Consider the following 19,611-nt stretch of genomic DNA (forward strand, 5'->3'; position numbering starts at 1 on the left):
TAAAAGTTTTTAAAAGAAAAATTTCTTGATTAAATAATGTAAATACCTAGTCATTGCAAAACACACTGCTAGGGAAAACATTATAATGTGGGACCGTACTTGAAGACGAGATAAAGTAACTTTACCATAATGACTGATACCGTGATACGCATAACGCATACAGTATATGGTATACTTATAAGAACTGTATAATTAGCCAAATCGCAATCGTATAGAGTTACAAAAATTGGTAATACAACTAAAAGGTACCCATGGCCTTAAGGACTTAGCACTGATAGCAAATTTACGCTAAATACGGTAGACATTAATTAGCAGAAACTGTGCTTACTTAAATCTACACTGAATTAAAAACTACTTCCATAGCACAATATTGCCATTTAATAGCTACCGCAATTTATTAGTGTTTGCCTTGCGGGTATTTTAGTATCTCTTTAACCAAAATTAATATCAATCGATCAATTTTCCGGACTCTTTATGATTATCGAAGTCAATGAACCAATACGTAGAAAAAAATCTTGCGCTCATAGTGCCATATCCACAACTAATTCTAGCTACTAGGACACTTTCTTGACTTAAAGGCGGTCAGAATTTTGCTTATAAACTGATAATGTAAATTGCTAGTAACTTATAGGTTATTGTTATACCTAAAATTGGTTATTACGGAAAGAACATCTAGTATATTTTTGAAATAGTATGAAGGAGAGCGTATTCATTTTGGCATATGGGCTTAAACTAATGGTAGTAGTAAAAGAGCTATGCATAAATTTTTGGCATTATATTCTTGTTAACACTAGTTCCGACTAAATATTACATTAAAAGTAACTATAAAAACGAAATTGTTTTTCGATGATAAATAAGTAACTGATGATCCTAAAGTAACAATTACAGTATATAGTCCTACAGTACCAATATACCTGTATATAGAATGCAAAAGTCTATAAAGAATGAAATTGTGTTATAATAATCTAAAGAAATAAATGTCACGTACATAATTATAACCGGCATTAGTATTAAAAGGACTCTATTTTAATAAGTTACTATACAATACATAAATGCAATAACGCAATTACTGTATTACCGTTACAATTCTACTGTATAAGTGATATTTCACGTTATAATAATATTCATACCCCTGATTTTATTTTCAAGTCAAAAGTACCATATATAATCACAATCTTAGAGTTAACACAATCTGAAATGTTTCACTTAATACTGGCAAAAGCCTTGAATACTGTCTTAATAAATTACTGATATTTTATACATTCATTATTATAATATTAGTTGAGGTTATTACTAATTAATAAAACAAATCTTTACATCAATACAATAGCCCAGCCATGAATAGTAATCATTACGTCAAATTAGTCTGCAAAGTTTAAAGTAGCTATAATTTCCAAACGATATTCTACCGTCATTAGATATTAACATAAATTGGAATATCTAGCAGGAGTAAACCTCAGGAATAATATTATATCATTGTCACGGTAGTTTGTCGCTGTAAAAATTAAATTAGTGAAACCTATGTTAAGACAATTTCGATAGCTTAAGCTTGTTAAGAACTATTGAACATCAAAAATCGCGTTGAAATACTTCTGGACGGTAGAATTGAAGTTAACATCAATATAGAGTACGTGGAATTATCCCGTTTACAGCTCAAATCATCGTGATTGTGACTACTTTACAGTAGATTGCACATGGCCACATAAATGCTTCGCAAAAAATACGTATATTGCAATCTGATAGTTACACATAAAAGGTATTATCTGATATTTTTTGAAGGTAATGGATACTGATTAAGACATACCAGCAACAACACTTATAGAAGAGTATAGGGGCGCGGTGTAACATATAATAAAGAGAGTTCTTAAAATTAGTGTTTAAACATAAACTACCAGGTGTCTAATTCTTTGCGTTGTCTGCTAGCAGAGGAAAATTATTCCTGATAGTATAGATAAGTAGTGCGGAAGTCAGCTTCTAGATCGTAAATTACATTATCACAAGCTGTTTTATAACATTCACAGGCCTATACCGCGATCTAAGCGTCATTAAGCACTGGTAGTTCTTGAACTTCGTAATTTTTCACGAAGATTCTGTCCAAAAAGTGCATAAATCATTGGATGTATGATGGTAGAGATATTAGCTACAAATACACTCCAAAAGAGTAATTCCTTCTCCCAGCCAGAATAGTAACCACTGCTGAGTTCTTTATACATCTGGACGGTCCAAACGGGTGTCCAGCAAACTATAAAAACCAATGTTATGACAATAACACAAATTACAGCGCGTTGCTTTTTACGCATCACATTACGACTTGTAGTTATGCTTGCTCGAATTCTCAAGCTGACTTTAAAATATGAAAGTATCACTATCATCAGAGGTATAATATATAAAGCAGTGAGTTGAAAGACCACCATTATGATTTTAAATATATTCGATCCATAATCGCGAATACAGAAATGCGCTGTTAATGAACCATCTAAAAATACGAAGGCTTCTTCACGTAAAATATACAAGTATGGTGTCATAAGAACGGCTGAAAGGACCCATAAGCCAATGATGATATTTCTTGTACGATCAGGAGATTTACTCCGATAGAGTGGTCTACAAATAGCAAGGTAACGATCGACTGCAACAGCCACTAACGTTAATTCTACATTAGTTATAGCCGTCAATCGAATATAATTTAATAACTTACAGGCAACAGGACCAAGTATCCATAATCCTTTATAATAATCAGTCAAGACATTAACCGGAATATAAAATAACGCTACTATTAAATCAGCAAAAGCCAAAGATATAATATATCGCTCGTTTGTAGGTACCTTAAAACGCTTATTTTTAAGCAAGACAACAATAATACCAATATTGCCAATCATAGCAAAGAGTAATAATATCGTATTTACAATCACTTTACCGACCATTTCAGAAGGAGATTTCACATATATATCCCAAATTGTTAATGATGAAATATTATGCGCCGACGACATCGTTTTATGCGCTTGTTCGACCTTTGAACAAGATCTCGGATAAAGAATAAATTTAATTCAGCTAAAATTAATTCAGTAATTGAGTAGCTTGTCTTAGAGATACAAGTAATATCAGACGAAGGATATTACCTCTGTATATTTATTCGAATTTTATTTAAAAGATTGAGTGGACCAATGTATAGAAATATATTATTGACAGAAATGAAGAAGGGATTAATAAGGCAACGCACTATAACTGTAATAATCTGGCAATTGCAGTTGCAAATACATATATATACACTATCTATGAAATAATAGTAGACTGAGAATAAGACAATAACCATAGCAGCAGCTAAGATCAATGCTTCCTTGATCATCAGATGGTATGGCGGAATAAACAATAACTGACGGCAAGAATTAAATCAGTCTGCCAATCAGAATATTCCCTCTTCGATAACATAAATCTAATTTATATCCTATCAATTGAAATAAAATTAGAGGAGAAAATTGTTTTATTCATAAACTTTGTTTGCCACACAAATTAAACAATCAATATGCAACCTATCGTGACCTAATCTTAATAATACCTTCCTGATAAAGCGACAGTATTAAACTATTTACTAATGTACATTCAGCAATTATTATTAATTCCAAATTAGAACCTTCATCTAATTTTCTCTTGCCTCTTCCGAGTCAATAGCTACACTTCGATCAACATAATACATATGGCATCGAAACCAATATTTCTCTATTCTATTTTAGAATTTATGAATAATAATGAATGAACTGATGATTGACTATGTTGTGGCCTGATAAAATTAATCAGCAATGAGTTACGACATATTTCAATAGGTTTAAATATCCTATACTCGCCATTGATTTGATTTTACCACAAATTCAGCTCAGAATTAATCTTTCAAGGACTCCTATTGAAGTGAATGAAAAGTTTGGACTTTCATTTTTTAGCAATTTTATGTTTTCTGGATAAATTGAATCGATAAAAGGACAGATTCAATAAAGATTTTATATGCATCAGTCAGTTTAAAATCTAAAAAACATTTTATTTAATGATTGTCCGTAAGACATCATTATCGATACATGTTAGTTAAAATGAAATTAAAGGTAGATAGTCAAATCTTTAACATACTGTAATTAGTTACGGTAGGTTATGTAGAAGATGAAATTATTTCTCAATTAATTTTACTTATAATTTTCAATGATTTTCCAATCATATACTGATTAAGTTAGACTAAAATTAAAGATGTGGTCTGGTGACTTTACGCAGAAAAACAAATAGTCATCTTAGTCTATGGTATTTTGTTCAGCAAGCCTATCAGAATCCTACTTACTTTAATTTAGAATATCTATATACTAATAAATGCTAATTATCTTCCCTTAGTATAAATAAAATTAATATTATTCAAAGAATTCATAGAATTATTTCGTAACTAGAATGGACTGTTAGAAAACCAATAATAAATTCACTTCAGTTTCCGCTTCTAAATAACACCAATACATTTACCAGACATTGTATAAATCGCAATTACAAATACGTATAGAATGGAATCACTGCAAAACAATTGAAAACGATAACTCATAATAGATTAATAACAATGGTTGCTAAGGTATATAAAATAAATTTGGATGTCACCATAAAATGAACTAGTTCCGATAAATTGAAAACAGAGGCTTCTTCTACTCTGATTCTTTAATAATTCTTGGAATAATATACAGTTCACGTACATACTTCCACCTTAAAAGGTATAAATGATCTTGATGTTATAATATGAATTTACGAGATATCGAACAAACCAAACAGACAATAACTTAGCAAATGGACTATTGACTGTATAAAATCGAATTATACTGGTTCCAATATAATTCACCGACAGCTTGTAAATTAATACGATCTTCCCCAGCCTAATCTACATTTTGTTAACTTCAATAAATTTAATTGTATAGGTAATTTTTTAGTCTATTTATTTCAATAATATTAGAACGATAATCAACTGAGACTAGAATATTTCACGTAATTTCTATTTTATTGTTAAGATATATTTATTGTAAATCTTGGATATTTTTTGTTTATCTCAAATCTTTTGTTTTATTGATTTTGAATTTTAGCAATATTCTTTAATTGATAAAATAATATTTGTTTAGAGATGCAACAAAATAATAGAAAAAAGGAATCGATATAGCCGTAAGGCACTATAATTACCATGACACAAGTAAATCGCTATAGACTACTGTATAAGTAGCAATTCTTGTAATAACAACGTGGTACAACTTGGACATTAATATAACTTTTAATTCCAGTAAATTTAGTTACTAAATAAATACCATCATTGGTCACCATCATTGCATCATATTTTCTTTAATAGCCTTGCCTATAAAAATCCTTGTAAAAGAATTAGAAAATGCATGAACCAATATCTATATCTAATAATCTTGTCTACTTGCTATCGTTACTATAATTTTTTATCAACTTGCCATCCTCATTGCCATTGTTATTTAATAAACCCTAACAAATGAGAACTTTGAGAAAGAAGAGCTAATCTACTTTGCTCTTTGACACTTACTGTGCCTAACTTATTGCCGCTTGATATGCAGAGAATCTCAATTTGCAGTCATTATCCTGCCTCTACAGAAATCTTATGTCACAAAGGAGTAATTTTGACTCGTTAACAATAGTATATTTTACTCTCTGACACTATTCTGAGTGATGTTGTTTTATTAAATTAGTGCTTCAATACGGTAGTCTTCGTTAGTGTAAAGTGCAATGGATTATTTACTACAACGCGTAGAAATATAAAAATCTTTAATTATGATTTAGTACAACAGAATTATTGCAATTGTTCTCATAATTTCGCGAAATAAGGCGTAACGAACTCATGAATCTGAATCATAAGCAGAATTGAATTTTTACCCTGATTGACGTGCAATATTCATTTCAAATATCAAATAACTCATCTTCCTTAACGTTTAGTTGATTCTTAATCTGCGCAAATTCGTAGCATCTCTACCGTGCAATAATTTTAAATGCTATGAATGGCTTTGAATATCGATGAATTATAATAAATACAACAGAAAATTAAATGTATTGCTTCTAGATAGTCCTGCTAAAATATACAATTTCGCGCATACTTCTTTATTCCAGTAATACTATCGATCACGTAGATGCTTTATTGTGCTACAGATTGTAAAATGCAAGCAATATATCACGGTCCATTATATCATTAATACATTCATTTATTGCCTTTTAATCGAAGCTCAATAAATTTTAAAACAAATTTAAATCATTTAGTAATTTCATACTGTTTCATTAAAATACGTAAAATTATCACGGTACTGCGTTACTATTTAATTAATTATTAATTCCTGGATAATGGATGCTTTAAAATAGTCTAGATAAAGTCATATGCTATGTTTGGTGTTTAATTTTGTTGGCCTTGTAGTTAATACTGCAGTAATAGACTTATGATATAGAATACAAACCTTTATGAGCAAATTCACTCTAGATTGAAAGGTGTGCTGAGCTCTAATAATTGAACTACATATGATTATTTAACACTGAAATTCACTGTAGAAATCTATTTAAGAGTGTGGTTGTAAAATAAAAGTAGAAATTGCTAAGAAGTGTGCAGAAGTCGTAATGAGAAGAAAAGTGTAGCAATTAACCAGTTGCCTATGAAGTATAGCCGAGAAATCGAGTTCTCATATATTGCCCGTGTACAGACTAAAAATATTGAGAGAAATAGCTCGAGTTGTCGTACCTACACTACAATTCTTTACAAATCTTGCCATAAGTAATGGTTATTATAAAAACATGCGCCAATTTTTTAAACTTAACCATATTGAATATTCTCTTATGTTACAATAGGCTTAATATTTAACCTAGTACTATGAATCTAATGTGTAAGGAATACCGCACGTTTACATAACTGCACAGTAAATATATGGTCTAATTCTTTATGATTAGTTTATACACAATATCAATCAAAGTAGTTATAAAAGTCAATACAAGAATGAAACGTAAAATCAGAGATAGTTATTAGTTACTTGGATGACAAAAAGTGTCTATATAGTCTTATAATAGATCAAAATTTTTTATTGTAATAACCTTAATAACAACTTGGTCAGTATCGATCGTGGTTTCTAAAACAAGATATTACGATCAAGCTTGGCAAAATTTTCTGACTTTAGCAAAATTTTAGTATGATTGGAATAAAAAATTGCAGATATATCAATTGCCCTAAGTTGTCAAACCTGCAATCTACAAGTCTTGAGCATAATTTGAAGCTTTAATAATTGAAAAATATTAAAATTGTTGAAGTTTATTGAACTTACAATTTTTAAACTACATTAGAATACACTTATTGCCGATACACTCAATTTTTTATATCAATTATCTTTTAGTAGTTCGAGCATTATTTCGGATATATCCAGGACCATTAAGAATCCATTATCGTCAATCCCTAAAACAGGATGTTGGAAAAAAATAAATTTTTCAATTATCAAAACTTACTCAATTTTTAGTCAATTGCTATTAATGCTTACAAATTGCAATATTAGACCAATTTGCTAACGATTGGCATACGAAGCTCAAAAGCTCTACAATAAAAATACTCATAGTGTGAATTCTAAGTAGCGTTAAAGTACTGAAAAGAAGCCAATTTATCAGTCGGATTAATTAATTATGACTGCATTATTCCTCATAAATCCATAATCAATATTAATCTAATTTTTCAAACTAATTTCCGTCTAAAAATAGTAATTTACGTAATAATTATGGGTATTATAGTAGCAGAAATAAATACAATACGTCAGCATAGTAAAATAATAAGAACTATTAGGTTCATTAAACTGAAAGAAATCATTGATTGCGAGGTTGTAATAATCCAAATTACTAAGAATTAATATGCTATGTATTATTATATCATACTATTCTGAATATGATTCATTCAATCATGCCATTGTTCAAAACATCAACAATTTAAATGTCAATATAAACATTTTTATACATTACGGTACATGAAACGATAGTTAAAATTTCAAACCCACATCTAATTACTACTGTTTATACGAACTACTCATATGTGAGTACACTAATTTCAGATGACATAATAGGATATTTACGGTATTCGTTCAATGCTAGAATTTTATGATTTTTGGTAAGCACAAAATTATTGTTTGAAGAACATAGCACCGTCTTCTATCATTTAAAGTTCAATATTGTACGTACTCCTTTCCTTTAAAAGTGCGCATAGAGTAAAGGAAAACAAATATTTATAAATATAATAATAGCTACAATGCTAACCTTACAATACTTTAATTTATTTAGCCGCGGACGGTGGAACTATTTATTTTTAATTGCTAAAGGTACAAAATAGTTCTAATATGTCCTCTAGTTTTTTCATATTGTCATATGATTAATACATATTGCATAAGTGTTAGGCAAGATCTAGCTTTTTGATGCAGTTTTATTAATACAGTTAAATATCTGGATATGTATCATACTGTATATCAAAATTTTCCAACTTTATCGGCTAAAATTACTACAATATTCTATAATCTATCTATCGATAGAAATAATCTAGCAAACTGATTAATTTTTATTTATTTATAAATCGTACAACCTGTGAACCATTTCAGCTATCATTTTCCTATAAATAACATTGAAGATGAAATGTTAGGAAGGAAGGAAGTACTATATACGGTAGATCTGAAATGTTTATCTCAACTTAAAAATTTTTATTCATTATTATAAGGTCGGAAAGCGATAGAATAAAGACCTCTGATAACGGTTATTAATGTCGCAAGGTCAGCCCGAGGATATGTTTAAAAACCTTTGATATTTCATTCATTTTTTAATTTATGGCCTTAAATTAAGAAAAAGTTTTCTTGAATATTCGTAGGGCCTTCTCTAAGTTCATAATATGCATAAATTTAAGTATACGAACATATAAAACATCGTCGTAGACTATCGTAACACATTTAACTCATTTCATAATTTAAGACTGTAATTTAACATACAAAATACGAAAAATAATATCATACTTCCTAAGCACTTACAATGTGTACGTAGACAGTGCTCTTATTCTTAAGCCATTTCTTTTGTCAATCAATAAGAATACATGTATATCCTGTTCTATGTATAACAGAACTTTGGTTTCTTTATGCGATCAAAGAATATTATCAAACGATGAAACAACATAACAAAATTACTTTATTGCTCTATCTAATAGACACTTATCATATGAAACAATGAGATCAGTCATTAAAAATAAATGCCGCATCAGATTAAGCTTTTCGTAAATTATATCAATAAATAGTTCTGATATTTAGAATAGAAAGAAATACAACTAACTAAATTACTTTAAAATTTAGATGATTTTGTGTATTTGAAATGAATTATCATTAAAATAACCAGGCAACGGATATAACATTTCGTCTATAGCACTATGTTTTTATAAAGTAAATTTTCCCAAACTTAATGATTATCCATTGAAATCCGCACTATTTGAACACGTTCTGTAAGATGACAGGGTAATATTTCTTGTGTAAAATAAGCTATCCTGATCTATGTTACTTTAAAAATGTTTCCTTCATCATTTTTCCTGAGACTACACAAAGTAATAGTCATTTGTAGTTAGCCATGCTATTTAGTGTTTTTCTATGAAATATGATTTAATATCGCCAATCGTCTACTCTCATATCTTTTACCCATATTAAGTATGTCAGTTGTATAATAGCGATTTATGAAATCTTATGCAGTACGTCTTCAATAATTTTCATTAGAATAAGGCAGCATTTTGACAGTAACTTGATCTGCTAGCTACTATCGATGTTTATTTCATCTGTTTTTGGGAAATACTTATATCAATTAATTATGATCGACGGAAAATCATATCATTTTTATTATTTTCATATGCAATATAGTAATGTTTCACCAATATACTAATTTAAAGTCTATTACTAATATTTGTTTAATTTGTGTTCAAGATATATTCTGATTTTAATTAGTTTGTTTAAATGTATTTTCGCAATCCAACAAGATTTACATGTTGTAATTTAGCTTAATAATCACGAAGAAATAAAAAGAAAATTTGATAGTTTTCATTGTCAATTGAAGAGTACGTTACTAAATCTCAGATTTATTAATTAATTTGCATAAATTTTAAGCTTTGGCTTTTCCATCATACTCAGTCTCAATTTTATAGAGTCAATAACAAGCTAAATATTAAACAGCTAAAAAACGATCTATCTCACAAAATGTTAATTAAAGGATAAGGCTTCAAATAGTAGCAATAGTATCGCTTTTCTATATTCCAGTAAATGGATAAAAATCAATTAATTATCAGCTATTAATACGTCAGTATTAAGGATTTTATCCCACCAAATAAGTTGGTTAGCCATAATTTTTATCAACCAGTTTAGACAAGCAAAATGCCAATTCTTTAATATGATGAATATTATAAAAAGCGGCAAATTGTCGATAGTATTTACCCATAGCATTTACTATACATACTTGTCTACTTATGAGAGTCGTAACTGCGGCAAAGAAAACAATTTTCATTTATTTAATTAAAATACCTTAATTCCTTAAAGTGTATATTTAAATTATCAAAAAATGTTAAAGAACTTTGCTACTCCCGCGAATATTTCAATATTCGCTTCTAATTGTCCTGTTATACATGGACCGATAGTATAGGCAGACGACAATATAAACTAAAAGAAGCAGAAGCTTAAAATACATCAGCATTGCTAGTTTTGCAATACTATAAATCATGAATAAGAGAGTTTGATATAAGATGGATTAATTATGTGGGTATAAATAGCACAGTCAGAATTACTTCAAAATTTCAACTCATACGCTACGCTAAATCGCTTGTTCTGGCATAAAATACATGACCTTAATTAATATTGCATTTAATTATAGTTTGTAAACATCAACCTAATAAAATGATGAATAAGACAGATCCAATGCAGTAGTAAGATAAGCATAATTTTTATACTACTGTCTTAGTGCCAAGTCTTAGAATTGATGTAACTAGCTAGTTATATTACTCGTGATTCATTTTTTAATTTAATTATAAATACCATGGTCATATTTTCGTCACGACATAAAATTGAATAATATGAAATGTAGTAATTAATGAAGAGCTTCTATCCCTGGCTAAAACTAGGATAGTCATAACTTGGCCAACTACGTTGATTTATAGCCAGTAATTACATGTATAGATATCACACGTACAGTAGGTTTGAAAGCATAAATGGAATCGTTCAATTTTTGTGGTTAATAGAGGACTAGACAACCACTTAGGCCAATGGCTAATTCTAGCGAATTGTGGACATTCGTGTCACGGTTTGGCTCTTTTTAGATTGGAATTTACCTCCAGAAAATGCATAGGCAATAGGATGCAATACACTGCATGAATTAGCAAGACATACGACCCAAAACATTACCTCTTTTTCCTCCGTAGTAAATGTCTGTGGACGGGAATCAAAGACTATTTGCATAGTCCATAATGGCACCCAAAGTAGTAAAAATAAGATTGTCATAATTGTAATGGTGGTAATAGTTTTTTTCCTTGCATTATCGATTTTCGATGAACCCTGGCGTACTTCATTGACCGGATATTTAATGGATTTCCATATGCGTAAAATAATTCTGCTGTAACAAAAAACTAATATAACCGATGGTACAACGCAAAGGATGAGATAGTTGAATATAATCATGAAAGTACGAAATTCTTCATTGCCATATTTACGTCGACAAAATTGGACATTAAAATTGTACAATTTAAATTCATCGCTTTGGATAACGTATAAGTAGGGCGTCATGAGAGCTGCCGACAATATCCAAACGAGTAATATTGTTTTTTTGGTCCTTGCTTTGGAGCTTTCAAACTGGAATGAACGACAAATCGCTCGATAACGATCAATTGCTAATGCAACCAAGGTGAAAGCTAATGCTGTCATGGCTGTGGTCCTTATATAATTGATTATTTTACATCCAGCTGCACCAAAGACCCAAGCGCCTCGTAAATAATCAGATAACAAATTAATTGGAACATACAGCGATGTAACAAGAAGATCAGCAAAAGCTAAAGCGGCAATGTAATATTCAGCAATTCCAATACGCTTACTCGATTGACGAAGCAAAACTCCAATCACCATAGCATTACCACCGAATGCACCAATAAAAATAATAAGACTAACGATAGTTTTAGCTACCATTACATTAGCTGGTTTAACGAATATTTCTTCAAAGGTAAAATTTCTGGCCATTGGTATGGTGATATTTTGTAAAATGGGCGTTGGAGATGCCATCATATACTGATTTACCTGCTATATACTTCCTTTTTTGCAGGAGGTAATTGAGGAATAATTCTATCAATGAGTAAGTAAATATTTTACGTTGAAAATGGTTGATTAATCAACAGTATTTTTGAACTATTTTGAACTATTCGCTTAATCTCTTGGATGAACTAGCCAAGGAAATGATCAATATCGTGTCTTGTCTTCAATTTCTATCGAAAATAAATGAAATAGTATCCAAGGAAGTGATTTCTTTGATCAATAATTTGATTGACGTTGACTACAGTGTATAGTCTCGTTTACGATACGTCGATGTTAATGTTAGTAACTCTTCTTGTCCATATAGAAAGATTCTTTTTTCAATCGATACGTTCTCAAATTAATCGGCCACTCGTTAGAATATACAATTACTAGCACATTGTTAACATTCGTACGGTATAAAGGGCTGTCAAACTGATCAATTAAAGGTACGATGAGCAATGACGTGGAAAGCCAACTATAGATCGTTAATTGTTGACTAGACAACCTTGAAGAAAATGATAGGGTTAATTGGAATGCGCTGTTGATTCCAGCATAGGATCGAACTCAATCTAACTGGTAGAACAGCGTTGATAGTTGTCTGTAAGAAGGGAAATGGAGATAAAGATATTAATAAGCTACTACAATCCACAATTGAAGTAACAGAATATGCCTATATAATGAAATATCCAAATCTAGTCTATTTACGCTAGAGTTAACGTGCACAATTCTAGTTCATCGTTTATGGGTTAATTTCAATCCGTGAAAAATGGATATCAACAATTTCTATGCATAACATACGTACAGTAGTCGTAGACTGTCTTTAATTCATAACAATGAAATCCATTCTAAAAGATAGAATAAACTAACCAATAATAATCTGCTACCATAGCGATGTAAAAAGTTACAGGTTCTCTGCTGTTTTTTTCATATTTTTGATTGCATTTATTATTATCCCAGACAGAACTGATGTACGCCTTCTTCTTCGTCTTGTTTGTTCTACTACCAAACATAAGTCACAACGTGAGGTATTTTAATTATACCAAAGGGCTAACAATATTAAATTGTTAATGGATGGATATTATTGATCAACACTGTTGCATTAAAAAACAAGTGAATCAGCAGGGTAGTAAAATATTGAAAAGGTTGGAAGATTATTTATAGCCAGTGTTGTTGACCAATTTAGTCACGCTTTCAGCGTCATAAAAACTAGTCTATACTTTTATCATACATCAACCAATTGATCCAAAGCCTTCTCTTGACAATTAAGTCAAAGCTGATCTTTGTAGGAGTCCAATTGTGTTGTGGTAACCGTATCATTTATTTATAACTACATTACAGCATCAATAAGATAGCTTAAATTGTTACCGACATAACTACTTCTATCCTACAGAAACAATTAATCTCTATCCTAATTAATGACTTGGCTCAAGAACAATACATCAACTACTTTACAGAATGGCAAAATTAATTAATATACAGTATACTATTACGCTGTCTATTCCCTCTTGATGCAAGCAAATTTATCTTCTTCTCATACCTTCAATACGCAATCTCTTCAATATAGACGTTATAGTCATTAAATACTAATTCTTAAGTAAACACCTACCATCGCTACTGTATCCTATCGATCAATTACAGTCAACATAGACACGGATTCTATCAACGACGACAAAATTCCCTTTTTTTGTTATTGTAGCATACAATAAATTAACCTTTGATTAGTATTATGTAACATAAAAATGTTATTCATTTTCTCACGTGGGTTTATTTTCCACTTTACATTTAGTCTTGAAATTTTAGTGGATAAAAATCTAATTAACAACCCATTGTAGGTCGAGTAGGATGATTGCAAAATAGACTTCTTTAGAGCGATGTTGGTCATCATCATTAATAATTAGTTCAGTTTGGATTAAAGCTAAATTGAACACTTTATAATACCACTGTGTTAATAGTATTAACAAATGAACTTCTAATGAATTGATATTGATAAAAAGTTTGAATGATACAAGTTCTCAAGTTGAATAATGTCTGATAAAGTGATGGTAAAGGTAACAGCAGTACTGCTATTCGATTAAATTTCTTCTATGTACTCGAATAGATATCACAACTATAAACATTAACCTTGTTAAATTGATTATATTCTATCAATTTATGAATTTCAAGAGCCAGTATCGTAAGAAGTCCATGATGAGAAACGATTCATTACCCATCCTATACAACATCGCTTTTAGTTACTTAAGTAAAGGTGTGCAGACGATCTTTTTTTTTAAAGCAACAACAATTCGAAAAGATAGATTATTATTCTGAGCTATAGGTAGACAGCCATTATATGGCATCTATTGATGTATTGAATATACGCATCGCTATGAATAGTTGCGAATATTGTGATGAACATTGAAAAGAAAATCACGAGAATTGATGGAGTATAAAATGTGTTAATAAATACTATCGTTCTCTTCAACTTCAATCGAATCGTTTATAATAATATTGACTTATATCAACATCTAATATAAAAGCTACTTCTAGCCTAAAGAATAATAGCAAAATATTTGAAAATGAACATAGGGTCAATCATAACTAAGTAAGAGTCGGATAATAAATAGGATCCAATTCTTTGTTATAACCTTTGAAATCAAAATTTCAAAGCCAATAATCAAATGATTGCTAAACAAACACTTACACAAGCGGAAGAGAGAAGACTTCTTCCTTTGGACATTCTTTAATCAATTTTCTAAGAAATACAGTTATTATTTAACGTGATTCATCGACTCTAATCTCGTCAATGAATATACCCAACTAAGTTTTATCACAAAATTGTTATTGCCGGGTAGTACACAGAAAGTAATCTCTGTCATTACTATATTCTTTTCTTAATGGTTATGCTAGAACATACTATTTATATTATAATATTAACCAGTTGAGCTAACATTATAGCAATGAAAGTGGAGTAAGGAAATAGTACTCATAAAATTACTCTAAAAGATACATATTATCATTTTTGGAGCTATCAGCAATTCAAAAAATCTTCGAAATGAATTTCAGTAAATGATGATACGATTTTAGTTTTAAATTCAAATGTCATTATTGAATACATTAGAATTAGAATGAAAAATACCTTAAAAATAATAGCCTACTGCGTACGGAGCATAACTAGAGAGAAGAGAATGGGAATACGAGCTTTTCTGAGTTAGTAATAATATGATACATATACAGTATATTATAGCTAATCGTTATAGTATCTGAAGTGCATAAAGTAGCCGCTCTTTAACCTGGAATAGCGTTAATCAAGTTCAATTTCATAATTATAGCCATAAATTTCCGAGTCAAAAGTCAATAACAACCTAGTTGACTGTTAGTTATCTGAGATATAGTATGGAAAGAAATTCCTTAATTAATTAAGCTTCATTAACTGTCGCTCATGCTCGCTGAAACACAATTATGCATCCTATTAATAAAAAGTGTATAATCTATAATTATATTATAATGACAGATTATGTTTACTTTCCCCTATCTTGGATGGAATTAATCTTCTTGAGATTACTGTAATCAATTTATTCTTAACAATTCTACCTTAGGATTCTATATTAAAACTCACGAATACTGATAATTACTAACGAAAATAGCTCAGCTTTGATGAACTACACTTATGAGTTATAACTAGTAGTAATTTACATATCTAGTACTTATCTAAATCTATTGCCGAATATCGTAAAGAATATGGCAAAAAGTGTTTAACGCTCCGAGTCTCAATACTATCAGTAAAATCAACAAGAAATTTTTTCTCCCATTCCTTATTTAGGGACTTTTGCACATTGGACAGTGCTAATGGATTTTTTATGCTACTTTAAGTCATGGAGCCAAACGATATTATTTAAGAAAGGCTATTGCTAAAATTTTCTATGCTAGGAGAACGGTAAATCACTGCATCAGCGTTTATAAAGTGAAATTTTTGCATTCGTTCATAGATCACTACAAAGAGAAACCATCAACTATGAAGGATATCGAAGAAGATCTTAACCTGAAGAGAGCTTCTGAATTCAAGGTAATGGTTATCAAGCATTACCAATCATGAATGTTACAAAATAAGCAAGTAAAAGCAGGATTAAAGCTATAAAAAATCTTCTTTTCAATAGTAGAACAAGAATTTTTACTATTGACCATTTACGATATAAAGCTGTAAGATAAACGTTTTTGTTAATAGTGTAGGCACTTATACTATACATAGAAATTTAGCATTAAACTTGAACCAAAAAGTCTCAGCAGTAGGCTTGGGTGTGTATGAATTTTAATGTCAATACTGTAACTATTCTATTGGCTAACAAAACGATTTAGGATCCTACTGCGTGCGCCTTGCTGTCTCGAAGAATGGCCATTAATATTCTTATTCTAGCGCCATGATGATTGTTCTAATACTCTTTCTGCAGCAATCGTGATTATAGATTTGGCTTACTAAATCTCCAGCCAATCCATTCTTTTATTCCTGGTAATCGTTACATTATACGCTATCATGATCGACTAATACCTATAATCCATATAGATCCTTTCCATTGCGGTAGGTAATGGGTGCCGCTACTCGATAATCATGAATACTACATAAACTTCTGAACGTTCGATTGAAGCAGTTTTCCTCTAAGAAAAACGCAAATATTTCTATTTAAGAATAGATAAAAGTTTTAGCAGCACCGCAGCTATTGTATCAACTTGTTTATTATTGCGTCTATTTTAGTTATTTATTGACGCTTCCTTTAAATATTTTAATACTGAACAGCATTTCTATTGCAAAATACATATTCGCATTCGGTAGCTTCGTAGCTATCGTTTCGATAAATAATTCTTGTGGCCATTTTAGTAATTTCTCTTCCTGTGCATTCAATATTTTAGAATTGATAAAAGTATCAAATAAATCTTCACATCGTTTCACCGGAATGAGAACTATAATTAATTTGTAAATCGTTACTTAATGATCTTAGGAAGAGTATTGGCTTCAAAGGTTTAAGAATCTAGCCACATGGTTGTGACGATGTTACTTTTTGCTACCTTCTAATGAGCGATTGGTAGTAACTTGTATTTGGGCGTTAAAAGCTGGTTAAAACATATACCGTATTAATTAATCTAAAGACAGATATTACTACCACAGAGAAGTCAATAACTCAAGGCTTAGTTGTAAAAAAAATATGGTAGATATTCTTATATGATTTTAACAGTACAAGAAGCGGAATAGCGATGAAATTTCGACATATTTTAGTACATTCATTTCCATAGCTGGGACAAAATACAAAATAATAACAATTTATAAAAAAAAATTATTCACATCTACTAAAAGACAAGCATCCCTATCTTTGAATATTAATTAAATCAATTATCAGTTTACAAAGCCAGTCAGTAGACAAAAATACAAGCACATAAATTGATGAGTTAATAAATAAAGAAAGTGTTACTGTCGTTAAAAATACATTTTTATACGGTTTAACGGAAACAATGTAATCATATGGGTTGTTGTTTGAATAATGTTGACGCAATTTATTACTGCCTGCTGTTACCTAATACCAATACTCCGGAATTTTAAAATATTTCAATGCGATTTTTTATTTGTCCATGTCGAGCTAAATTATATTAGTTGAAGGGCTTAGACATGTTCTTAATAGAGTTGAATTTTTAATTCAAAATTTCTGTTAGCTGTACTTAATTTTGCTTTACGTTTATTGAAGCTAAGGAAATAGAGGTGAATGACACTGCCTTGAAATACCTGTTATATCTTGTATCTAGTTCAATGCTTGTGTGATTACTGTAGTGCATTTAGAAAAGCAATAATTAAAGTACGTAGACTTTATCTTACTAAACAATATTCTATTAATCTGTAAATATGATTACGTACAAGTTAAAGCCAAGCATTTCGGTAATATGTAAGAATGTTATTGTTATTTAGCAATTCATGCAAGTTGTTTTCCCCTTTCTTTTATTCATTAGTCTCACAACTTGGCGACGATATATCCAGCTTCGACGGAAGTAGCATCCATTTATTGAAAAACAGTTCTGACAGAGGTGTTAGTAGAATTGTATGTAAAGTTAATTAGTATCTCTATAATACTTATATTGATGGTATTTAACAGATTAATAACGAGAATACTGCCCCTTTTTATATTCAAAAAGTAGCAATGCATTGTTAGGAACATCCCATAGAATTTTTCTCACTACATTCTATCAGACTAACATTAGCTCAGAAGGCCAAATATAGAATAGCAGCGTACAGTAATTTCCGTGAATAGGTATTAATTACAAAACTTAGGTAATATATTGCCTTAAAGTCACACTATTACATTATTTTCCGATATTATTAAAATCGAATCTATGTTGGAAAAGCAGTTATTAGAAATTTGTTATTACTTTAAATAAGATGCGTTTATTAAATAAAGCATCAAGTATCAAATTCTTGACGTAATTAATGTACATCTAATAAAACCGACAAAAGGCTATCGAATGTTTGCCAAGACTGATAAATGTTATTTTAACAAATAAATCATTAACACTAGATGCTCCCAGCCATATTCAGCCTGTAACACACTATAGAGCACTTTTAACACCCACTACCGGTACCTAATTATAGCTGGTAATATGATATTTATTCATTTCACGAATAATGAATACATTAGCGTGGATTGAAAATAATATCGATCTCCATAAAACTTCTGGTAGAATCAATATTATGATCAAATAGTGGACATAGCAATTAGTTTTAATCCAATATTCATATTGCAAGTTACAATTCTGCTGTAGAAATTAATTGGCTATATTGCATCTTATTAAGTACAGTAGTACTAATTATCCTATTCCAGAATCCTTATATTTTGTTCCTCAATTTTCTTTAAGGTGGCCGTGCATTATTAGAAAGGAAGAATTTAAACGTGAGCAAACTATCGCTTTAATGATTATGTCATTCCATGAAATAGAGATAATTAGAATCGTAGTAACTTCTATGATAACTTTGAATAAATTTATGATTCGGTTTATCCAATTTCTATTATAAGAATGTTTTGTATTCTATCATAACCGGTATCTTGTTAAAGAACTTCCTAATTAATTATAGAACTGTAACAATCTCCATTACACGCTCTAATATTATTTATTGCTCTGCATTTTAAATATGTGAAAAAAACGTAAAGGTAAAACATATGTAATAGACTCACTTTTCACATACCGCTTACTGTACTGAAAAGGAGTAAATTGCGACAATAGTCGCCAGGAACTGCGTAAGACAGGTACAATCCTAAGCTATTCTAACCACTATATTAATTCTAGTTCTTAT

At 30.1% G+C, this 19,611-nt stretch overlaps 2 protein-coding genes across 2 annotated transcripts; both read right to left on the minus strand.

Annotated features, from left to right (window-relative positions):
• Window positions 1-2,045: 2,045 nt before the first annotated feature.
• Window positions 2,046-2,987, minus strand: TRIADDRAFT_51389 (uncharacterized protein; the record flags this gene model as incomplete). The annotated part of the gene is made up of 1 exon (XM_002108426.1): window positions 2,046-2,987. One exon carries the CDS (start codon window positions 2,985-2,987, stop codon window positions 2,046-2,048), a length of 942 nt encoding a protein of 313 aa, XP_002108462.1.
• Window positions 2,988-11,303: 8,316 nt separating this feature from the next.
• TRIADDRAFT_18468 (uncharacterized protein) lies at window positions 11,304-12,257 on the minus strand (the record flags this gene model as incomplete). Its single annotated transcript, XM_002108427.1, has 1 exon — window positions 11,304-12,257. The coding sequence occupies one exon, from the start codon at window positions 12,255-12,257 to the stop codon at window positions 11,304-11,306; it is 954 nt and encodes a 317-aa protein (XP_002108463.1).
• Between the last annotated feature and the right edge of the window lie 7,354 nt (window positions 12,258-19,611).

Source organism: Trichoplax adhaerens, genomic scaffold (assembly GCF_000150275.1).
Source record: "Trichoplax adhaerens TRIADscaffold_1 genomic scaffold, whole genome shotgun sequence".
NCBI lineage: Eukaryota > Metazoa > Placozoa > Uniplacotomia > Trichoplacea > Trichoplacidae > Trichoplax > Trichoplax adhaerens.